This window comes from Cervus elaphus, chromosome 26, assembly GCF_910594005.1.
Source record: "Cervus elaphus chromosome 26, mCerEla1.1, whole genome shotgun sequence".
NCBI lineage: Eukaryota > Metazoa > Chordata > Mammalia > Artiodactyla > Cervidae > Cervus > Cervus elaphus.
Window position 1 is genome coordinate 14,227,852 of NC_057840.1, and position 20,906 is coordinate 14,248,757.

Below are 20,906 nucleotides of genomic sequence, written 5' to 3' on the forward strand. Positions count from 1 at the left end.
CTAAATCCCAGGACTGGTTGGATCTCCCTGCAGTCCAAGGGGTTCTCAAGAGTCTTCTCCAACACCACAGTTCAAAACCATCAATCCTTCAGCACTCAGCTTTCTTTAAAGGCCACCTATCACATCGATACATGATTACTGGAAAAACCAAAGCTTTGACTACACAGACCCTTGTTGGCAAACGGACTGGTTCCAAATAGGGAAAGGAGTACATCAAGGCTATATATTGTCACCCTGCTTATTTAACTTATATGCAGAGTACATCATGAGAAACGCTGGGCTGAAAGAAGCACAAGCTGGAATCAAGATTGCCGGAGAAATATCAATGACCTCAGATATGCAGATAACACCACCCTTATGGCAGAAAGTGAAGAAGGACTAAAGAGCCTCTTGATGAAAGTGAAAGAGCAGAGTGAAAAAATTGGCTTAAAACTCAACATTCAGAAAACTAAGATCATGTCATCCAGTCCCATCACTTCATGGCAAATAAACGGACAAACAGTGAGAGACTTTATTTTGGGGGGCTCCAAAATCACTGCAGATGGTGGCTGAAGCCATGAAATTAAAAGACGTTTGCTCCTTGGAAGAAAAGCTGTGACCAACCTAGAAAGCGTATCTGAAAGCAGACTTACCCTAGGATCTGCATTCCTAATAAGAATTGACTAGAAAAGGACATAATCTACACTCAGAATCCAAGAGACTTTGCCTTAAGAGCAAGGAGTCAGAGCACCTGGTTCTTCAAGAAATATCTGCACCTGGTTATGGGTTTGTCCAATTCCCTCATGCAAGAAGACTGGAAGCCACAGTCGGAACCACACTAGCTAAAACTTATAGCTCCTATATATGTTTAAGTATATGGTCTACTATACATGGTTCTGCCATTCTCTATTATTAATCTTTTTCTGATTGAATACCCTTATATGTTTGTTGTGAAATATATAAGGATCAATCTGCTTTCCAAGTGACCCAGTTATGATTTTGGAGCAGAGGACAGTCAAGGTACACATCCCCTTTGTTGAATGGATCTGTATTTAAGATTGCATGTGCTATAAAAGCTTGTTTTCTAAAGTTCCCTTTTATTAAGACATGAACCTGGTCAAACAGTGCAGCAAAATGACAACATCTCAAAAAACTTATTTTGTAAATGGAGAGGAGCTTATGAAGATACCTGCTGCCGCCAGAATCACAAAGACCCACGTCAGCAGAAGCACCCAGTCAGGACAAAAAAAGTGCATTATTATTATATCTACATGAACACTTATTTCTGCAAGATTCAACCCTGCAGTACAAACAGCTTCTCTGAGAGTTGAGAAGAATGTTTAATTATATCTGTAGAACAAATATTTTCACAGGTATAACCCATGGAAAAGGGAAGTTTATTTCAATTAAAGCTAGAATAAGGTGAAAGAGAACGAGATCCAAAGCTTAAACTGGATGTGAAATCCCTGCTCAAGTTTAGAAGGCTTTCCTCTGCACTGACCAGCCAAAAGGCAATTCTGCAAATGAGCTAACAGTTGAGAAAATTTCAAGGATCCCCATACTCTGTACAACAGGACTCTAAAAGGCCTTAACCCTGCGGACAAGGGCTTGAAAAAGCCTAGGGGTTTAAATAGATTTTAAACTACTTAGGCAAAGGAGAACTAAACATCAACAAAAGAAAACAAAAAATGCTATCTAAAATCCATAGGTAAATGACTATTCTAAGTGGCAGTAATGCATTTACTTAACATGCATCAAATGCAAATGAAGCAGTACAGATTGCCTTTTCTATATCCTTTAGGCAGAAAACATTCTTTAGGAGTCAAGGGGCCTCCCTAGCTCTCTTTAGTGCTAATGATCTTATTTCCATATCTGAGTGCTGCTCCAAGACAAAACATCACCAAGTCTCACTGGATTGGACACTTATTGAGGGTATAGATCACACTCTCCAACTTTCTCGTCAATTCTCACTTTAGCCTCATTCTCAAATTAGAGTTTTCATATCTTAACTGAGATCGAATCTCTCTAGGAGTTAAGCTGTTTCACCAAAAAATGCTCCCAAATTCCCCAACTCCTGCAAGTTCCCTCAGTCAGTTCAGTCACCCAGTCAGGTCTGACTCTTTGAAACCCCATGGACTGCAGCACGCCAGGCTTCCCTGTCCATCACCAACTCCCGGAGCTTGCTCAAATTCATGTCCATTCAGTCTGTGATGCCATCCAACCATCCTGTCCTCTGTCATCCCCTTCTCCTCCTGCCTTCAATCTTTCCCAGCATCAGGGTCTTTTCCAGTGAGTCAGTTCTTTGTATCAGGTGGCCAAAGAATTGGAGTTTCAGCTTCAGCATCAGTCCTTCCAATGAACACCCAGGACTGAATTCTTTTAGGATTGACTGGTTGGATCTCCTTGCAGTCCAAGGGACTCTCAAGAGTCTTTTCCAATACCACAGTTCAAAACCATCAGTTCTTCAGCACTCAGCTTTCTTTATAGTTCAACTCTCACATCCATACATGACTACTGGAAAACCATAGCTTTGACTAGACAGTCCTTTGTTGGCAAAGTAATGTCTCTGCTTTTTAATATGCTGCTAGGTTGGTCATAGCTTTTCTTCCAAGGAGCAAGTGCCTTTTAATTTCATGGGTGCAGTCACCATCTGCAGTGATTTTGGAGCCCAGAAAAATAAAGTCTGTGACTGTTTCCATTGTTTCCCCATCTATTAGCCATGAAATAATGAGCCAGATGCCATATTCTTCATTTTTTGAATGTTGAGTTTTAAGCCAGCTTTTTCACTCTCTCATTTTCATCAAGAGGCTCTTTCGTTCCTCTTTGCTTTCTGCCATAAGGGTGGTGTCATCTACATATCTGAGGTTTGATATTTCTCCTGGCAGTCTTGATTCCAGCTTGTGCTTCATCCAGCTCAGCATTTCGCATGATGTACTTTGCACGTAAGTTAAATAAACAGGGTGATAATACACAGCCTTGACGTACTCCTTTCCCAATTTGGAACCAGTCTGTTGTTCAAGCCCTGTTCTAACTGTTGGCTTCTTGAGCTGCATACAGATTTCTCAGGAGGCAGGCAAGGTGATCTGGTATTCCCATCTCTTTAGAAACTATTTCACAGTTTGTTTCCAAGCTCCCTAAAAAATGTTAAATGCATTTTCCACAGAATATTTTAGGTATTTTATACCAAAAACTGAATCCCTTTCACACATTCACTCTAGCTCGCAACTCCCCTCTCACTTTCATAGTGTTTTGGTTTTTGTTTTTGTCATTCATCCTAAGATTCTGATTCTTAGGAATCAATGTATCTTTTCTCTTGTTTTCATAAACACTGAATTATATTCTTTATAGTGCTTGCTATGGTCTTTGTTAATCAGCAGATGCGCTGATCTATTTTAGGCATCCTATTATCTACTCTCTGCTGGTTTTATATTGAAGTAAAAGACAATGCAGTTAGAAATTTTAAAAGATAACAGCACAGGTCAGGATATTCTGCAAACATTGTTTAATTCAGTTCAGTAATAATGCTGATGATGGCTTCTCGCCTTCTGAGTTGGCCCACACACTCTCTCTGTGGAATGTGCTTCTCCCAAAGCCCTTTGCCTTCTGAGGCAGACCACATTCTGTCTATGGAGTGTGTATCTCTTTAAATAAGACCACTTCTTACCTATCACTTTGTCTCTGATTGAATTCTTTCTGTGACAAGACATCAAGAACTTGTGCTTCATTAAGTCCTGAGAGCTGCAACTAAGGCCCAAATCAAGATGGAGGATGGCAACTTAAGGCTGAGCACAAAATTCCTGGAACACTGCCCTCTGACCTCATCACAAGCCAATCAAAAGAAAGTCACACACCCAAATTACACCTACAAAAACTTCTCCCTGAAAAGCATCAGGGAGTTTGGGGTTTTAGGGTATAAGCCACCCATTCCCCTTGCTTGGCCCTGCAATAACATTTCTCTGCTCCAAAAAAAATGATGATGATGATGACAAAGCTAAGGTGAAATTTTTTTTTTTTTTTTTTTTAGTATGCCAGGCATTCTTTTAAGCTCTTTAACTTAGTATTCCTCAAAAGAAACATCCAAGACAGGTATTTGAATCATCCCACCAGACGGGGAAACTGAAAGAATGTGGTTGGGCCATCAAGAAAGTGTTAGAACCAGTATTGACACTCAGGCAATCAGGTTCCAAAGTGGGTGATCTTAAATATTATGCTATATAGTCAATGAATATCCTTTGCTTAAATATGAAATGGGCATAAAATGTTAGTGACTTGACTAAAACAGTTTCCTAAGTGTCTATTTCTGAAGCTTGGGTCTTTGTAATTTGGCAATTTTGACTTTGCGTCAAAAGAGTTTACACATCTCTAAAATTACTTTTCTCCATAATTCACTCACTACAAGTGCTGTGTACCTCATTTAACAGAGATTTTTGGAATCTCCATTTTCTAGTAGGACAATAGGTATATTGAAATAACAAAACTGTTGCTCCCCTTGAAAATGATTGACCCAAGAGCCAGGAATAGCATTTGCTCTGCTTCCAGGATGCAGGGGCAGGGCAGTCTGGGTGATGGTCAAGGTCCACCCCGATTCCTGGCTCCCTCTCCAGATCCCCTACCGAGTGGCTGCCCACTACTTAGGACAAAAAGCTCCACTGAAGCAGCAGAGAGGAGGCAGATTAGACTCAGCACCAAGGGCCGTTGATAAGCAGCTGCAGGTCGTGGCCAATACAAGTCTGTGGCCAAAAACCAGAGCCTCTGCGCACGATGCTGAGGTTATGCGGGCATATTTCCATATGCCGTCCTCTGTGAGGACATCTCCCAACCCTCTGCTTCCAAAAGGAAAAAAGTGAGCTTCCAAAAAATAAACATGCTTCCTCCTCTACCCAACTTGTTTACACTTCCAATTACTCAACTTCTGGGAATTTCCACTCGGTGGGATATTACTATCATTGTGGAATATCTTTGTATAATTCTTCTTTGGTAGGCTTCCTTCTGGTCTTCTGTGTGTATAGTCAAGGATATGGAAAGACTGCTGACACTGCATTGTGGACCCACAAATTGTAAGCGACAGGCTTCGGCTTTGAGACTTGCCAAGCCACAGGGGCAAGGTCAGTCACAAAACAGACACAGCTTCACTCGTAAGTTGCTAAATGTGGAGCTATGCAAAGACTACTGCTCCTTAATTGTCGTGACAGTCATATCTGTGCCCAGCGGTGTACCCAGCCTCTGCCATGGCATGAACACATAGTAGACGCTCAAAGAACTGTGGAGTGGTTAAATAAATACATTGATGCAAACCTTAAAATCATGCTCTCACCAATTAGGCCAGCCAGCTCAGAGAGCAAGAATATTTTTTCTCTTTTCATAAAAAAATATACAAAAAGAAAAACTATACACAAACTTGCTATATAAGAGAACAGTCCTTAAAACATATGTTCGAAAATTATCAGTAAAACTATTTTATAATCACATAATCTTTATTAGGGTAATCATAGTGCAGGGTGAACAATCCGCCTGCAATGCAGGAGACCCAGGAGACACAAGACACGCATGTTCGATCCACGGGTTGGGAAGAGTCCCTGGCGGAGGAAATGGTAACCCACTCCAGTAACTCTTGCCTGGAAAATTCCATGGACAGAGCAGCCTGGCAGACTACAGCCCATGGGGTCACAAAGAGTAGGACACAGCTGAGCACGCACACACACACACACACAATCTTTATTAACATATTTAGTGGGGAAAAAATGTCTTTTGGAGCATTAGAGAGTAAAATTTGTACATATATATGAAATACATATATGTGAAAATGAATTTGGCAGCTAAATTTCATGATATATAACAAAATTTCTCATTGTTCACAAGAACCTCACAGACTTCTTTTCCATTCCACTTTCTCCCAAAACTTAGATATGCAAACAACTTAGATGGCAACCAATAATTTAGATATGCAAATATACAAAGTTTTCATTTCATTATTATTTTCATTTCCATTTTCACCATGTATTCTATGCCTTCAACAACAATAATGTCTTCATTACCCAAGTTTATATTCCCCCCCATAAAAATTTATGGTACTTTCTAATCAGAAAAGTACTTTCACATATATTATTCATTTTACCTTTAAAAGTGTCCTACTGAGTAACTAGAGAAGCAAATAAAATCACTTTATTGTAATATTCCAATTTTACTGATAAGAAAATTAAGGTCAAACTGAAAAGAATTACTCCAAACCTCAAAGCCAGAAAGTGACAGAGCTAAGAGTGGAATAGAGTCTTACAGAAATCAGTTCTCTGTGTACTAAAATTTTCTGTACATAAACCTCCAAAGAACCCAAAGCATCCTGTCCTTTCTGAAGCAGATCACTGCTAAATCTTTCACCTCATTTACCTCCTAAGTACCTAAATGTGAGTTTAGATAAAGGGGCAAAAATGGGTCAAGACTACAGAGCACTCTGCTTCAAACAACCAGGTTGTTAGGCAAAGTGTTACTTCACCGTACAAGAGTCACGGTTATCACACCTGATGAAGATATACTCAGGGGTAAAAACGAGTCATGAAGAAAGCAGCCGACGGACAGGGAAGAAAATAACAATTCATTAAGTTCTTTAAGATAAGATAAAGGAGTGTGAAGGTAGACCTCGTGCTGAACACACAGCAATCAATACGCTTCCTCCACAAGCACCGCCTTCACTCCTAAGTACCAGGCCAGCTGCCCTGGCCAGGGAAGGGAGGGCACGCTGGTCTAAATTGGCACAGTCACATTTGGGCCCCTGATCCTCAGTCAGGGCCAGCTTTACTTGACTCAAAACTTAACTCCAAGTTCTGCCAAATTTTAATGTTGGATCTATTCAATACTAAGGCAAAAGGATGGCAAACAGATGGGGAAACAGTGGAAACAGTAGCTGAGTTTATTTTTCTGGGCTCCAAAATTACTGCAGATGGTGACTGCAGCCATGAAATTAAAAGACACTTACTCCTTGGAAAGAAAGTTATGACCAACCTAGATGGCATATTGAAAAACAGAGACATTACTTTGTCAACAAAGGTCCGTCTGGTCAAGGCTATGGTTTTTCCAGTAGTCATGTATGGATGTGAGAGTTGGACTGTGAGGAAGGCTGAGCGCCGAAGAATTGATGCTTTTAAACTGTGGTATTGGAGAAGGCTCTTGAGAGTCCCTTGGACTGCAAGGAGATCCAACCAATCAATCCTAAAGGAAATCAGTCCTGGGTGTTCATTGGAAGGACTGATGCTGAAGCTGAAACTCCAATACTTTGGCCACCTCATGTGAAGAGTTAACTCATTGGAAAAGACCCTGATGCTGGGAAAGATTGAGGGCAGGAGGAGGAGGGGACGACAGAGGATGAGATGGTTGGATGGCATCACCGACTCAATGGACATGGGCTTGGGTGGACTCTGGGAGTTGGTGATGGACAGGGAGGCCTGGTGTGCTGCGGTTCTTGGGGTTGCAAAGAGTCAAGACACGACTGAGCGACTGAACTGAACTGAAGGCAAAGAGAATACAATCCTGAAAATAATAAAATGCATGCTTTAAAATAGGGCTTAAAGACCAAAAAGAAACACTCCCAAAATGATGAATAGCTAGCTGATTTGCAACACACAAATCTGCTAGAAACAGATTGCCTCTATCTTCTCTTCCTGTCCAATCTTTTCCCCTTAGACGCTAAGGCTTAGGCCACCATGTCTCCCTGATGTTACCACCTAGGAGTCCAGATCAGGGAGCTCCCACTGTCTTTTCCCCAGCACCTCCTCACACCCCCGGCTCAGAAGGATCACAAACGGTACATACAGGTGCACCCCTCTCAGCCTTCTCTGCTCACAGCTTGTTTAATTCCATCTCAAGCAACCACTCTGCAGTTTGGCTGCTTTTCCAGAACCTATTCCTCGATCTGTTGACAACTCACGGTTCGATCCACAGTCTTCTCCCATGACCTGCTTGGGGGATCTAGGGCTGAGCCCAGAATCCTAGTAAACTAAGCCGATCCACATACTTCCCCTCAGGAGCTGGGCATAAGATTGACTGAAGCCCATTTCAGTGACCCTCAGAGGCCCTTCAGAGGCCCAGCACATAGTTCACACATTCCTAATGGACCAGAATTTGGGAGCTGCTGAAGCCACCTCACCTCTGCAGGGAGCCTAAGACCAAAGTTCTAGAACACCCCAGAACTACACTGAGTAGACAGAGAAGGATCATATCCCAATAGAATTATATGAACTCCTAAGTAAAGCTCCACCTGAAATGTCAGGAGAGACAATAAATTCCCCTTTTGTTGCAAGCAGTCTAGGTTGCATTTTCTGCCACTAAGTAACAAAAAAAAAAAAAAAGTCTTACTGTTACAGCTGTGTATATATTCAATAATGAATCTTGGCTCTCCAAGTTCTCACAATGTCACCCTAGGCAAGTTAATACTTAATCTTTCTAGGCTGAAGTTTGCAAAACAGAGATGACTCCAATCTTAAAGGATTATGGTGAGGATTTTAAATTATGTAAAATACTGACCAGAAGGCCTGGCAGGCTGCAGGCACACAGTAGATGGAAGTTCCTATTGGTTTTTTTTCTTTCTTTCTTCCTATTTTTGTTTTGGCAACTGCTTTTTGTTCTCTCCTCTCCAGTGAATGAGGGAATAAATGGACCTAACTTTTGCTGACAAGAATAAAAGTAGAATGAGTATAAACGGCAAGCTCTAGACTTTGGTGTACAACTAGAAAAGGTAACAAATCAGAGACTTCAGACTAAAATTCTTCAAGATGCATGTGAGTACTTGTCAGAGTTTCTCTCCATCATCAAGCCCTACTCTAAACCTAATCCGTCCACAATTAAACCTCTTCCATAGAACACTAGTGTCTAAGTCAAATAGATGTGGCAATCACTGATTTGTGGTTTATTCATTAATCTGGCAACTATACTTTGTGTATTTAAAACAATAAAAGTTAAGCAAACTTTCACTTACAGTACCAAACACGTAAAGAATTCTGCTGTAATCTGAGCCAAACCCCACCTCCTGATATCACAATACAACCAACTATCATGGGTTAACATTAATTTAGATATCTTGTTTTCCATTAGTTTCTGCCATAACCACGTCATTATGCCAGTATTTTCTAAGTCACTTGTGAATGGCAAAAACAAATAGAGCAGTTGTGATTTAATCAGAGACTTCACTGTTCAAACAGCCAGCAAAAGTAGACACATTTAGAATAGTAAATGGATAACAAAACACACTTACAGGCTTATTAATAAGAAGGCAATTAGGTCTTCTGGGAAAATTCATTTTCTCAAAGAATGCTAAAGCAAGCTATAAAATGCAAGTAAAATTGTGTTTTGACATGAATAGCATACACTGTCTATTACATCATAATTTTTCTCTGGAGAAAACTGACAAGAATCTCTGTTCTTAAATATGAGCACAAAAGATAGTAAAAAGAATATCAGTGATAGTTAATGCATTCTACCTAACTCCTATTCATTAAATTTGACTATCCTATAAATGAGCTCCTTATTACAGAGATCCTTAAATTACACTTAGAAGAAAAAGAGAAATATAAAACAAGAAACTGTAGTCACTGGTTTTAAAAAAAAAAGAGGTAATACTATCTTCTATATCAACATGTCAATGTGCCATGTAAAAATGATTGGCATATATCATGCTTGGTTCCTCAGATAATATGTTTACCTCAAATATTATATAATACATTCATAATCAAACCTATTTAGTCTAATTTTTATTCTCTTATGGAATATTTCTTTCAAAATTGTCTTAGTATTCTTTACAAAAAACCTAAATAGTTTTGCTGTTTTGATGTGTCTGGGTGATAAATTATAATTAAGTAATACTGATCAGAAATATAATTCCAGGGAAATTTATTTCATGTTGTAATTAATCCTTTCACAGGACTCTTACAATTCTACAGTGAAGTGCATGTGGCACATCTTTTCAAGCTGAGCTTTCTTTGTCTTAGAGCAGGGATTCTCAAAAACTAACTGTTCAAGCAGATCACCTGGGGATTCTGTTAAAATGCAGATTCTCAATCGGTAGGTCTGGCGTGGGCTCTGTTCTGTGATCACAAGATCATTGCGAGTTCCCAGGTGATGCTGATGCCGCCAGGTCATGGACTGTAATTCAGGTAGCAATATTCTAGGGCATCTTGCCACTGACAAATCCAATGGCCGTGAAGCAATCAGCCATCATCCCTTAAATGGGCAGAGAGGACGTTACAAAGTCTTCCTCTCTCTACTCTTCAATTTGTCAAATGACCTAAGTCGAGTCATATCAAGAAGCTGTTGCCAGTCTGCCACTTAAGCAGTTGCCACGTCACCATACCACCCGACAAGGATTAGGGGAATTTTTGCAGCTCATCAGCTGCTGCCCTGGACTGGGTTTGGAGAATGGCCTGCAAGCAGCTGGTTAAGGAGCAGGCTGCATCGGCAAGAGTTTATATAAATAGACACCAATCTGGAGTTAGGTTTCTTAGTTTCTCCTTTAAAGCATGGTATAGGGCAGTCTATTCTATATTACATAGTTCCTATATTTTCCATTTCAGTTTCTTCATCTATGCAATAGACAAAAATAGTTCTCTACATAATCTAGGGCTCGCCAGGTTGTTCAGTGGTAAAGAATCCACCTACCAATGCAGGAGACATCAGTTTGATCTCTGGTCCAGAAAGAACCCGGGCTTCCCTCATAACTTAGCTGGTAAAGAATCCACCTGCAATGCAGGGAGACCCTGGTTCGACTCCTGGGCCAGGAGGATCCACTGGAGAAGGGATAGGCTTCCCACTCCAGTATTCTTGGCCTTCCCTTGTGGTTCAGCTGGTAAAGAATCCACCTGCGATGTGGGAGACCTGGGTTCGATCTGCGGGTTGGGAACATCCCCCGGAGAAGGGAAAGGCTACCCACTCCAGTATTCTGGCCTAGAGAATTTCATGGACTCTATAGTCTGAGAGACTGAGCAACTTTCACTTTCACTTCAGTTTCCAAAAAGATCCCACATGCTGCAGAGCAACTAAGGCCAGGCACCACAACTACTGGGCCTTTGCTATAGAGCCCAGGAGCCAGCAATTTCTGAGCCCACGTGCTCCACAAAAAGAAGAGCCACACAATGAGAAACCCATGAACCCCAACTAAAGAGAAGCCTCCATTCTCCACAATTAGAGAAAGCCCTTGCATAGCAACAAAGACCCAGCGCGGCCATAAATGAAATAAATAAAAACAAGTAACTCTTTTAAAATATACTCTATCTAGAATATAAGTATAGGAATTTGATCCCATCTGTAGATACCCTTGGTTTCCTTCTCACTTGAACCTTTGGACAATGATGTTCTATCATTGTTAAGATATGTGTCTGTGTGTGTGTGCATGAACATATATACATAAGTACATATTTACATCTTTCACCTTTCTCAACAAAATAAATGCAAACAGTAATTATAACACTATTTTATTTGAATTTATTTCTATCTGGGTTCTTTTGAAAATAACTCCTAGAATGACACCTATAAATGGATTCAGTCAGCACTGCTCTGTTCATCATTTTTATTAACAGAGCTCTGTCTACGATCATATAAAGTAGAAACATGGGTTATTTCATTCAAGACCACTTAATTTGCTCCTAAAACAATTGCAAGTGACACGATAAGCCACGTGTAATTTTGATGGATTATCAACATACAGAAGAGCATGCCAGAAAATTCAACCAGAGTTAAGTGGGGAAATGGCAATGTTCCACAATAGGATCAATGTGATCCTTACATCCCAAGCCCAGTGTTTCCCAGAAGCTCAACGATCTGCAAAACCTCACAAAACTTTTTTAATTATGTAAGGTCAGTTTTTATTACCAAAATACTAACAACAAATCAAAAGAATCCCCATAAGAATACTTACAGAAAAATAAACATACCCCTCCCATCAGAATTTTCATGGAACTAATAAAACTTTTTATGTGAAACTATGTTTGTTTAAGAGCATTTTTCATAAAAACACATTTACACTAAGATGAAATTTGAACTTTGTAAACTATCTACCTCTACAGTTCTCATTGATATCACACATCCAAACATAACTTTTAAAGTTTTCCATAGCCCAGATATATGTCACTTATCTCAAAATAACAGGCAGTATGGTACTCAAATGTTTTCTATCCCCATTTACAAAAAGGAACGCAAAGTCTCTCTCTCTTTGAGAGACATACAAGCACAAATACTCTGCAACATTAAAAGATTATTTCATGGGTTTACAAGCTTATTTCTAACTTCAACTGAAATAAAAATTAGCCTGATTGATGTACTTACTTTGATATCAAATACTCATTTAAGATATCATGAATTGATAAAATACCATTATTCAGAACTATGACAAACAGCATGAGTTTTGATGGGGAGAAAAAAAAAAAAGGTTCACAAGCAATTACAACCTCTTTAGGCAAAAAGAAATACCATTTGATAAAAGGACACAAGACAGACACATGATCAGAGGGTAAAGTCTGAGAGGAATACAGAGGGGGAAGTTTTCACATCCACAGAATAAGAAATGAATGTGTTTGGACAAAGGCAAAGGCTGATTCCAGTAAACAAATTAAAAAATAGGGCTTTTTTCCCCTTCTTTAGAAAATTAAATAAAAGATCAACAAGTGCACACAAGATCCCAGTGTTCCTTGCTTTAAGAACAATCTGTAAACTCCCTTGATGTTTCCTGCCCTCAGCCTTCCAGTATTCCTCTTCCTGCCCTCGGTGAAGAACAAGTAAGAGAAATAAGAAGCGCACAGGCAGAGGAGGACAGCATTTTCCATGCCTCAGAGAAGCAGATCCATATTTAGCATGACTTACACTGTACCACCAGCTTGAGCAGACCTAGAACACAGCACTTCAGAAGCATTAGAAAGCAACAACCTACTTTCTCTATACAGGGCCATATCACATAAATTAAATGTTTGTTAAAGGCCATAAAAACAGGTAGTTAACCATCACTGCCTGAAATATGAGATCAGGTAGGAGGACTGGTGTTTGCTCCGGGTAATGGTTGAGTCACAGTTCCAGTTTTTAAGAACAGGATCAGCACCAAAAGACATGTGGTGAAAACAAAAAGGCTGTGATTTTGCAGACGTGCATGTGGGCTTTGTTGTTACTAGAGGGGAGGGGCAAGAAGCGTGGGAGAGGGGTAGAGTGGCAGAGGGGTTGATTTATTTTTCAAATTCATATTTATGAACATAAAGAGAAGAGCTGTCAGGAGCACATATGCCAAAGCCCAAAGAGCAGCCAGACCTGCCTCTTCCCGTCTGGATTGGCCAGACACAAAATGACATCTTGCAATCTAGGAAAAATCAACAGAATCAGATATATGGAGACTAGTGAAAGAAAAACCAGTCCCAGAAATGTATGGTTACATATTATTAATAGTTTAGAACCTGGAGTTTTAATAAGTGAGGGATCGTGAGATTCTGGCCAATCAAAACCAGAAAACTGAGAGGCAACCCTTTAAAAAGCTGTCTCTAATGTATCTTGCCAGTACAGACATTAAGTATAAGAGAAATTTAACTCACGTACGGAACAGCAAGGAATGAGACACTGAGAAAGTGGCTCTGCTTAGATTAGTTGCAAGGTTCTAAGGGATCAAGTGAGTAAACACTTCCAGTGTGACATGCCAGGACTATACCCAAGGCAGGCTCTGGAGTTGCATTTTCAGGCTCGCATCACACTAGAGAGACAACAGTCCCTCTCTAGGTCACTGATAAGACTGCATCTAAAAAGCCACATTTTTCTCCCACTGAGATGAACAGGCTGAATAGCCAATAGGTAAACAGACAGTTAAAGAAACTGACTAAAAATAAATTTCTTCTATAGTTGGAATGCTATGAATGTTAATTCTGACTCTTCTACAGGTTCAACTCAAGTAAGGATTTACAGGAGGTAAGTTCAAAATAAATAAATAAAAGATAATTTCACTCACTGTGCTGATAAAATTAAGGATTGGCCAATCTAGGATGTTTTATGTTCAACAGCAATTAAAATGAATGACTGGCCGAGTGAAACACACACATACACACACACACACACACACACACACACACACACACACACACACACACACACACACACACACACACAATCCTGAACTTACGAAAGAGAATGAGGGAGCAAGAAAAGATTGAAGTCAAGGCAGTTAGCTACCTTAATATATGATGATTACACCCCAGATAGCTACATGAAACTTGACAATGTACAGGGCCAGCTCACATAAATTATTTTACCCCATTCTCGTAAAAACCATGTGGAAAGGTCGGAACAGGTATCATTATCCCCATTTTGCAGATGAGAAAGCTGAGTCTCCAGTTACCTCATCTGTGACTGGTTTTGTCAGCCATCTGAGTCCTAATACAAAAAACGTTCTTACATTGTGATATCAAGAAATAACACCTATACACTCAATGAATAAACTTCAGTATATTTTTTGGGCTTCCATGCCTCAATTTCCCCAGATATAACACAGATATGACAATTTTAAGGTGCTGTTTTAAGAGAGTGATCAAACTGAAAGAACACAAGTTGAGATTTACAGGAAGCTCTAGAAGTTTAGATTTTCAAGAGGGTCACCACATAGCATTTTTACACCTTAACTCCAAAAGCTAAGGAAAAAGTCACAAATGATGAAAATATTCCTAAAACTGTGGCCTAAACAAAGCAGATCAGATTGAGCATACGCTATATCAAAGATCTAAGGGTCTGTAGTCTTTCAAATTTTGCTTTTGAAGTTTATCACTACATTAGGAACCATATGATAATATCTAAAAGTGGAAACTGGCCTAAAGAGTGTGATTTTTAAACTACATTTAACAGGATAGTTTACAATTCTGAACATGTATTTGTTTTATACTTTCAAAGCACTTTTATTTAAATTTCTTGAATGAAATAAAAGCTCATCATTTAAAGTAGAATGTAAGGGAAAAAGGCAACAAAGAATACATTTCCAATCTCTGACTCTATGTTTTTGCAACAAATCTGATTGCCATAAAATCTGATGATAGTGGAATAACAAATGACTTAGGAGAGGCAGAAAATAGAAATTTTTTTAAAAACAAATTTTTAATTTATGGAGAAAGGCAGATCCACAATCTGAACTCTGGGACTAAAAGGCATTCTTTTCTGGGCATATAGACAAATCCTGAATGGCAAAATTTTGAGATATAATCCTGCCAGAATTGCATTTACTAGGATTGCACATTCTTTTACTTAAATATAAAGTCAAATGTTTTGCTTTGTCAATAAAGAAAAGCCAGGCTTATTTAAATTACTTAGCACTGGACGTCTAAGAACACAACTGTTCATTAGAGATACCTGAACTCCAGGGATCAGAAAAGCTCATCTATACATTCTGCTGGAGGATATTTAATATTTATTTGGTCAGTAAAGAGTAAACAACATATGAAAGGAGAAAATGGGAAAGTTTCTTCACTGACAAAAACACATCCATCAGCTGTTGAAACTAGTTGCAAATTTGGAATACATGTACGTTTCATCATGCAACTGGTAGAATTCCAACTTTCAATTAACTACACGCCTTTTCAAGGGTAAGCTCTGCGTGCACTGACAACACTGCCGAAATCAATACCCACTTCCAACTTGCCTGCATACAACGTCTTACATCAAGCACGCTTCCAATACTAGCCAGCACTACCTGTCGAGACGCTTGCACTAATGCTTACTCCAGAAAGAATTAAAATTAAGCCATCGGTTCACTCATTGCACAGAGCTGTAGTCCTCGGCAAACACCACCTGTATACATAACTTTCCCTGTACTCGCTGCATTTCATAATCTGCCTGAGTACACATCACAGGCTGCCATCTGAATCTGTTGTCCAACTCCTTTTATAGAGTTCTAAAAGGGGGCGGGAGGGGGGAAAGAGGACGCAAGGGAAATAAACATTACTCCGGAAATCAACAATCTGGGTTTATTTCCAGGAAACCAGGCAGCCACAACAACGAGAGAAACCGACAGTGCAAAGTTCGTCCGTTCCCCGCGTCCCATGGCCTCAGCCCGGAGCGCGGCTGCCGCTTCCCGCGTCTTCTGCAGCTCCCCTCGGCCACCTCTGCGTCTCCATCTGCACCGAGAACCAAGGCAGCCAGACGCTCGCCAGCCAAGCTGAGCAGGGCGGACTGGCCAGAAAAGTTGTCTGGACCGGCGGGAGGCAGACGATCGCCCGGGAGCCTGCTCCCCAGCGTCCACCTGGTGAAACTTCAGAGCCCCCAGAGGAGAGAACGAAAGAAGCCACCGACTGGAAGGATGACAAAACTGGCAGGGAACGGAGGACGAGACTGGGCGAAACGGGGTTTCACGCACTTGTCGAAGTGGTTTTACTAGAACCCACTAGAACCCCAAAGGGCTAACTGGCGAGACCTCACTGCATGCCTCCCCTGGGGTTCTCTTGGCGGCGGGCGGCAGTCGTTCACAGCCCCCAGCAGGCAGGCCGGCTCCGGGAGGAGCTGCGCCAGCTTCGCGGTGGCTCTGCGGGAGGAACGGGCTCCCAGCCCCGCGGGTCAGGCTTCCCCGACCCGGCGCCCAGACCTCGCTGCCCAGAACCGCTCGGTGTGGATCCTCAGAATCGTGTTTCAAAACATCCTCCAGGCTCTGCCAACACACACATGGAACCTGCTCCGCGCGGCGCCCTAGCCCAACGAGCAGCCGGCGCTAGAGACCGAGAGGACTGGGGGAGGGACGGGGAAGTAGTTAGACAATAGTCAGGGGAGGTTATTCCCGGGACAAAAAGCACCTGGCAAAGCGCGCCGAGGTCGGTCCCTTCGAGTCTCCACCTTTCTGACAATGGCTTCCCGAGGGGGAAAAAAACATTTTTTTTTTTCATATGTTCTAACAGCGGAGAGCTACAAGCCCGCACCAGGAGCAACAGAGTAGCCTTCCCCCAGAGTCGTTAACTACTTTTTCTTTCTCTCTTCCCCCGCGCGATGCAGCCAGCGCCGGACGCCGAGCCTCCGGGTTTCCCAAGAAAAGCACCGCCGCCCTCACTCCCGCAGCGCCCGGCCCGCCTGCGCCCGGGGCGAGCCTCCGCCGGGAACAATGGAGCGCAACGAGGAAAGTTACCTGCGCCACGGCGCCCACTTGGGCGCCCCGCGTCCCACCTGGCACAAAGTCGGGGGACCTCTCTCCGTCTGCCCGTTCCCCCGCCCCCCGGGGGGCGCGAAAGCTTCCCCCCAAACCTTTGCCCACCGGTCCTGGAGAGGAGCCCGATCGCTCCCCGGGCAAGCCCCAGGTCGGGGGCCCCAATCCGGGCTCCGCACGCCCCCTCGGCCACTCACCTGCGGAGAACTGGCCTTGGGCCGACCCCAGGAGCGGCCAGGGGGAGAGGAGCAAGAGCGCCACAAAAGCGGCCAGCGCCGCGGCCGCCGCATCCATGTCGACTTTGGGAGAAGTTTCAAGCCGCTCTGCAAAGAGCTGCCGGGAGGCTCGCAGCGAAATCCACCGCTGAGGGGCCGGCCGGGCCTGGCGGGGTGAGCGCGGGGAGTGGACAGCCGCGCGCCCGCACTTTTTCCTGCTCGGCGGGAGCCTACTACCTCTGGGGCGCCCGCGCCGCCGGCCGGCCGCGGCGGCTGCTCTCCATGCTCGGCAGAGGCTGCTCCCGTTCGCCAAGAGTTACTTTGCTCGGGGAGGGACGGGGGCGGAGCCGGGGGTGACGTCGCCCCGCGGGCTCCGGGCGCTTCGGAGGAATGCAGGCTCGGGCGCGGCGCCGCCGCCGCCTCCTGCCGGAGAGACACGCGCCAAGCCCGGCCGCGCGCCCCGCGCTCCGCGCCGCCTTTGTTCGCCGCCCGAGCCCGGCCGCCCGCCGCCGCTCGCGGGTAGCTGGCGGGAAAGGGGGCCCGCGCCGTTGGCTGCCCTGTTACAGCAATTGCAGTTTGAGAAGCGAGAGTTGGGTCAGCAGTGTGGCCGAGCCCCAGGGGGCGAGCGCAGAGACACCCCGTCGCCCACGCAGAGGTATCTCGGGGTTCCGTCCCCAAGACGAAGGTCCCGGCGCAGCGGAGGCCGGCGAAAGAAGGACGAGTGTGCAAGCGCCCAGAGGAAAACACCCACCTGCATCGCAAACTCTGTTCCCTATTGATGTCGTAAGGAATAAGACACCCCACCCCCGCAGAAAACTTATCGTTCCTTCCTCATATAAAAATAAAACTTGAACCAAAATAAACGTTCAGTAACTTTCCAATGTGAACAGCTGGGGTGTCTTTTTTTCTGGTTTATCATTTGCCGAATATTTGGATTTACTCTCTGCTTCACTGACTTTGCTTATACTTCTGAAACCTTCGGCCTCTTTCCACTTCTTCCCTCTGGAAGAACCTAAGAACTGCAAGGCTTATTATCCTTGCCTTTCACAGGGTCTGCTGGAGTGGGAAATGGTTTCTGTTTGGTTTTTAATATCTAAGAACTATTTAAGACGTTAAGTATTTCACGAAAGAACTTAATGCGGACAATGAAAACAGCAACGAATGATTTCGTACGCAGGAAAATAATGCTTTATTATGACAGTAAAGTATTTTACAGTTTGCTGCTTCTTCAGCAGCTTGAAGTGGTTTCACCATATGCCACACTTACTTGCTTCTATGAAAAGACTGAATAGAGTATACTTTATTCATTTTTGTAAAATAGCAAATAAAATAGATGTCACAATTGAAGAAACAATTTTTATTCAGAATTTTGATATCATATATACAATTCCTAGAACAATGGAATCTGTTGATTGACATCTGTCAGTTCCTTAGACATCTTTAGCTTTTGTAAATCAAGACAGTGTGACGTTCAATTTAATATAACATTCACACAATTTGCCAGGACACATATTCCTTTATTCAGATTAAGTATATGCAATTAAAGACCCTCTGCAATTAAAGACCCTCCTTCTCCCCCACCCCCCAAAGTGGTAAAGAATCCACCTTCCAATTCAGGAGACTCAAGAGACACAGATTCCAACCCTGTGTTGGGCAGAGTCCTGGAAGAAGGAAATGGCAACCTGTTCCAGTATTCTTACCTGGAAAATTCCATGGACAAAGAAGCTTGGCGGGCTACAGGGACTGCAGAGTCAGACAGGACTGAGCACGCTCACTTCTCTCTTCTCTTCTATTAAAGACCAAACTTATGATAGAGCTCATTTTATATACATATAAAGCAAGGAAAATATATCAGCAAGAAAAATACTTCTTTAAAAATTTGATAACGATAGATGCTTGATTAAACATAATTGGGCATCTTATAGCTGGCTTCTTGACACATTGACCCTTGTCAATTCAATTCAGCATTAAGCTCATTCTTCTTTAGGGTGCAATGTATATTTTTTAAGTCATCAACCTATAACTCTTAGCACATCAATGTTCCTATTACTTTTATTGAAGAATATTCCTGAATATTAGGTAACAAAAAACTAAAGGACATACATTTTTCTTTTAAAGGACTTAGCAGAACTTTGTGAAACTTAGCAGCAATGTGTCTCAGGAAAAACAAATGTCCCAGCACCACCACCATCCATATACTAATTAATCTCTTCTTCTATTCATGAAAGAAAGATGAAGGAAGTTCATGACTTGATAGGTTTGTTTAAACACACAGAAAGCTTGTTTAAAAATTGACATACAGTGCCAGGGCAAAGTGCACATAGTTCTAACTTGCCCACTCCTTAAGTCAACTAATACAGCATTCATCTCACTTTCTCCATCTTAGAAGTAATAACAATAACAGGTAATGTTTACAGAGTGCTTGTAATGTACTAGGCACTGGTTTAATACATAATATCTCATTGAGACATTAAGATATACAAAGTCTCCTTAAGTTCAGATGATAATCCTGTGCATGCATGCATGCTCGGTGCTCATTCGTGTCCAACCCTTTTGGCCCCATGGACTGTATCCTGCCAGGCTCCACTGCCCATGGAATTTTTCAGGCAAGAACACTGGAGTGGGCTGCCATTTCCCACTCCAGGGGATCTTCTCCACCCAGGTCTTGAACGCATGTCTTCTGTGTCTCTGGAGCTGGCAGGTGAATTCTTTACCACTAGCGCAACTGCAATGAGGAAACACAGTTAGAGGTTAAGTAATTAATCGAACAATACATATATGAGTAAGAAGTAGGCAAGGGGAAACAAAGAGAAGGAAATCCTCAAATGGAATCGGCAAGCATGCTTCTCACTAAAAATCAAAGAAATGCAATAAGATTTGTGGGCAAATAATCAGTACTTTTGTCCTTGGTTGTCACTACTGCTGGCCACAATACCTAATGCTGATTACAGTATATTGAAATGATTTGAGTAAAAGATATGTGTATCGTTCACACATTACTCAGCAAATATTAGGAATTTACTAGATCTTTGTTCATTTGAAAGAATGGATGAGTATAGCCATCAAACAATAGAAATGTAAACTTGGTATAATGAAATAAAAAGATGGTCAACCTGTTCAAAAACTAAAATGTTCATATTCTTAGCTATTCTAAGTAATCCAAAATATGGTAAATGTTACGGACACAGATATTTATCACTTACAAAAGAGAAAACTGGAAGTAATACAAAAGTGGTGGGCTTCTGTCATAGCTCAGTTGGTAAAGAATCTGCCTTAAAAAAAATAATAATGAAAATAAAGAATCTGCCTGAATGCAGGAGACCACAGTTCGATTCCTGAGTTGGGAAGATCTGCTGAATAAGGGATAGGCTACCCACTCCAGTATTCTTGAGCTTCCCTTGTGACTCAGCTAGTAAAGAATCCGCCTGCAATGCGGAAAACCTGGGTTTGATCCCTGGGTTGGGAACATTCCCTAGAGAAGGGAAAGGCTACCTACTCCAGTATTCTGGCCTGGAGAATTCTGTCCATGGGGTCTCCAAGAGTCAGGCCCGCCTGAGGGACTTTCACCTTCACTTTCCCCAACCACAGGCAGA

At 42.3% G+C, this 20,906-nt stretch overlaps 1 protein-coding gene across 5 annotated transcripts in view; it reads right to left on the minus strand.

Moving 5' to 3' along the window:
- Positions 1 to 17,639, minus strand: part of PTPRK (protein tyrosine phosphatase receptor type K) — a 602,016-nt gene extending 584,377 nt beyond the window's left edge. For 3 of the 5 annotated variants that reach the window (XM_043888550.1, XM_043888549.1, XM_043888553.1), the window contains exon 1: positions 17,296 to 17,526. In XM_043888550.1, the coding sequence (XP_043744485.1) occupies positions 17,296 to 17,392 (97 nt within the window). In that variant the 5' untranslated portion in view covers positions 17,393 to 17,526. Of the gene's footprint in view, positions 1 to 17,295 lie in introns of all 5 variants that reach the window. The other 2 variants (XM_043888551.1, XM_043888552.1) reach the window with 2 other exon arrangements.
- Positions 17,640 to 20,906: the final 3,267 nt, after the last annotated feature.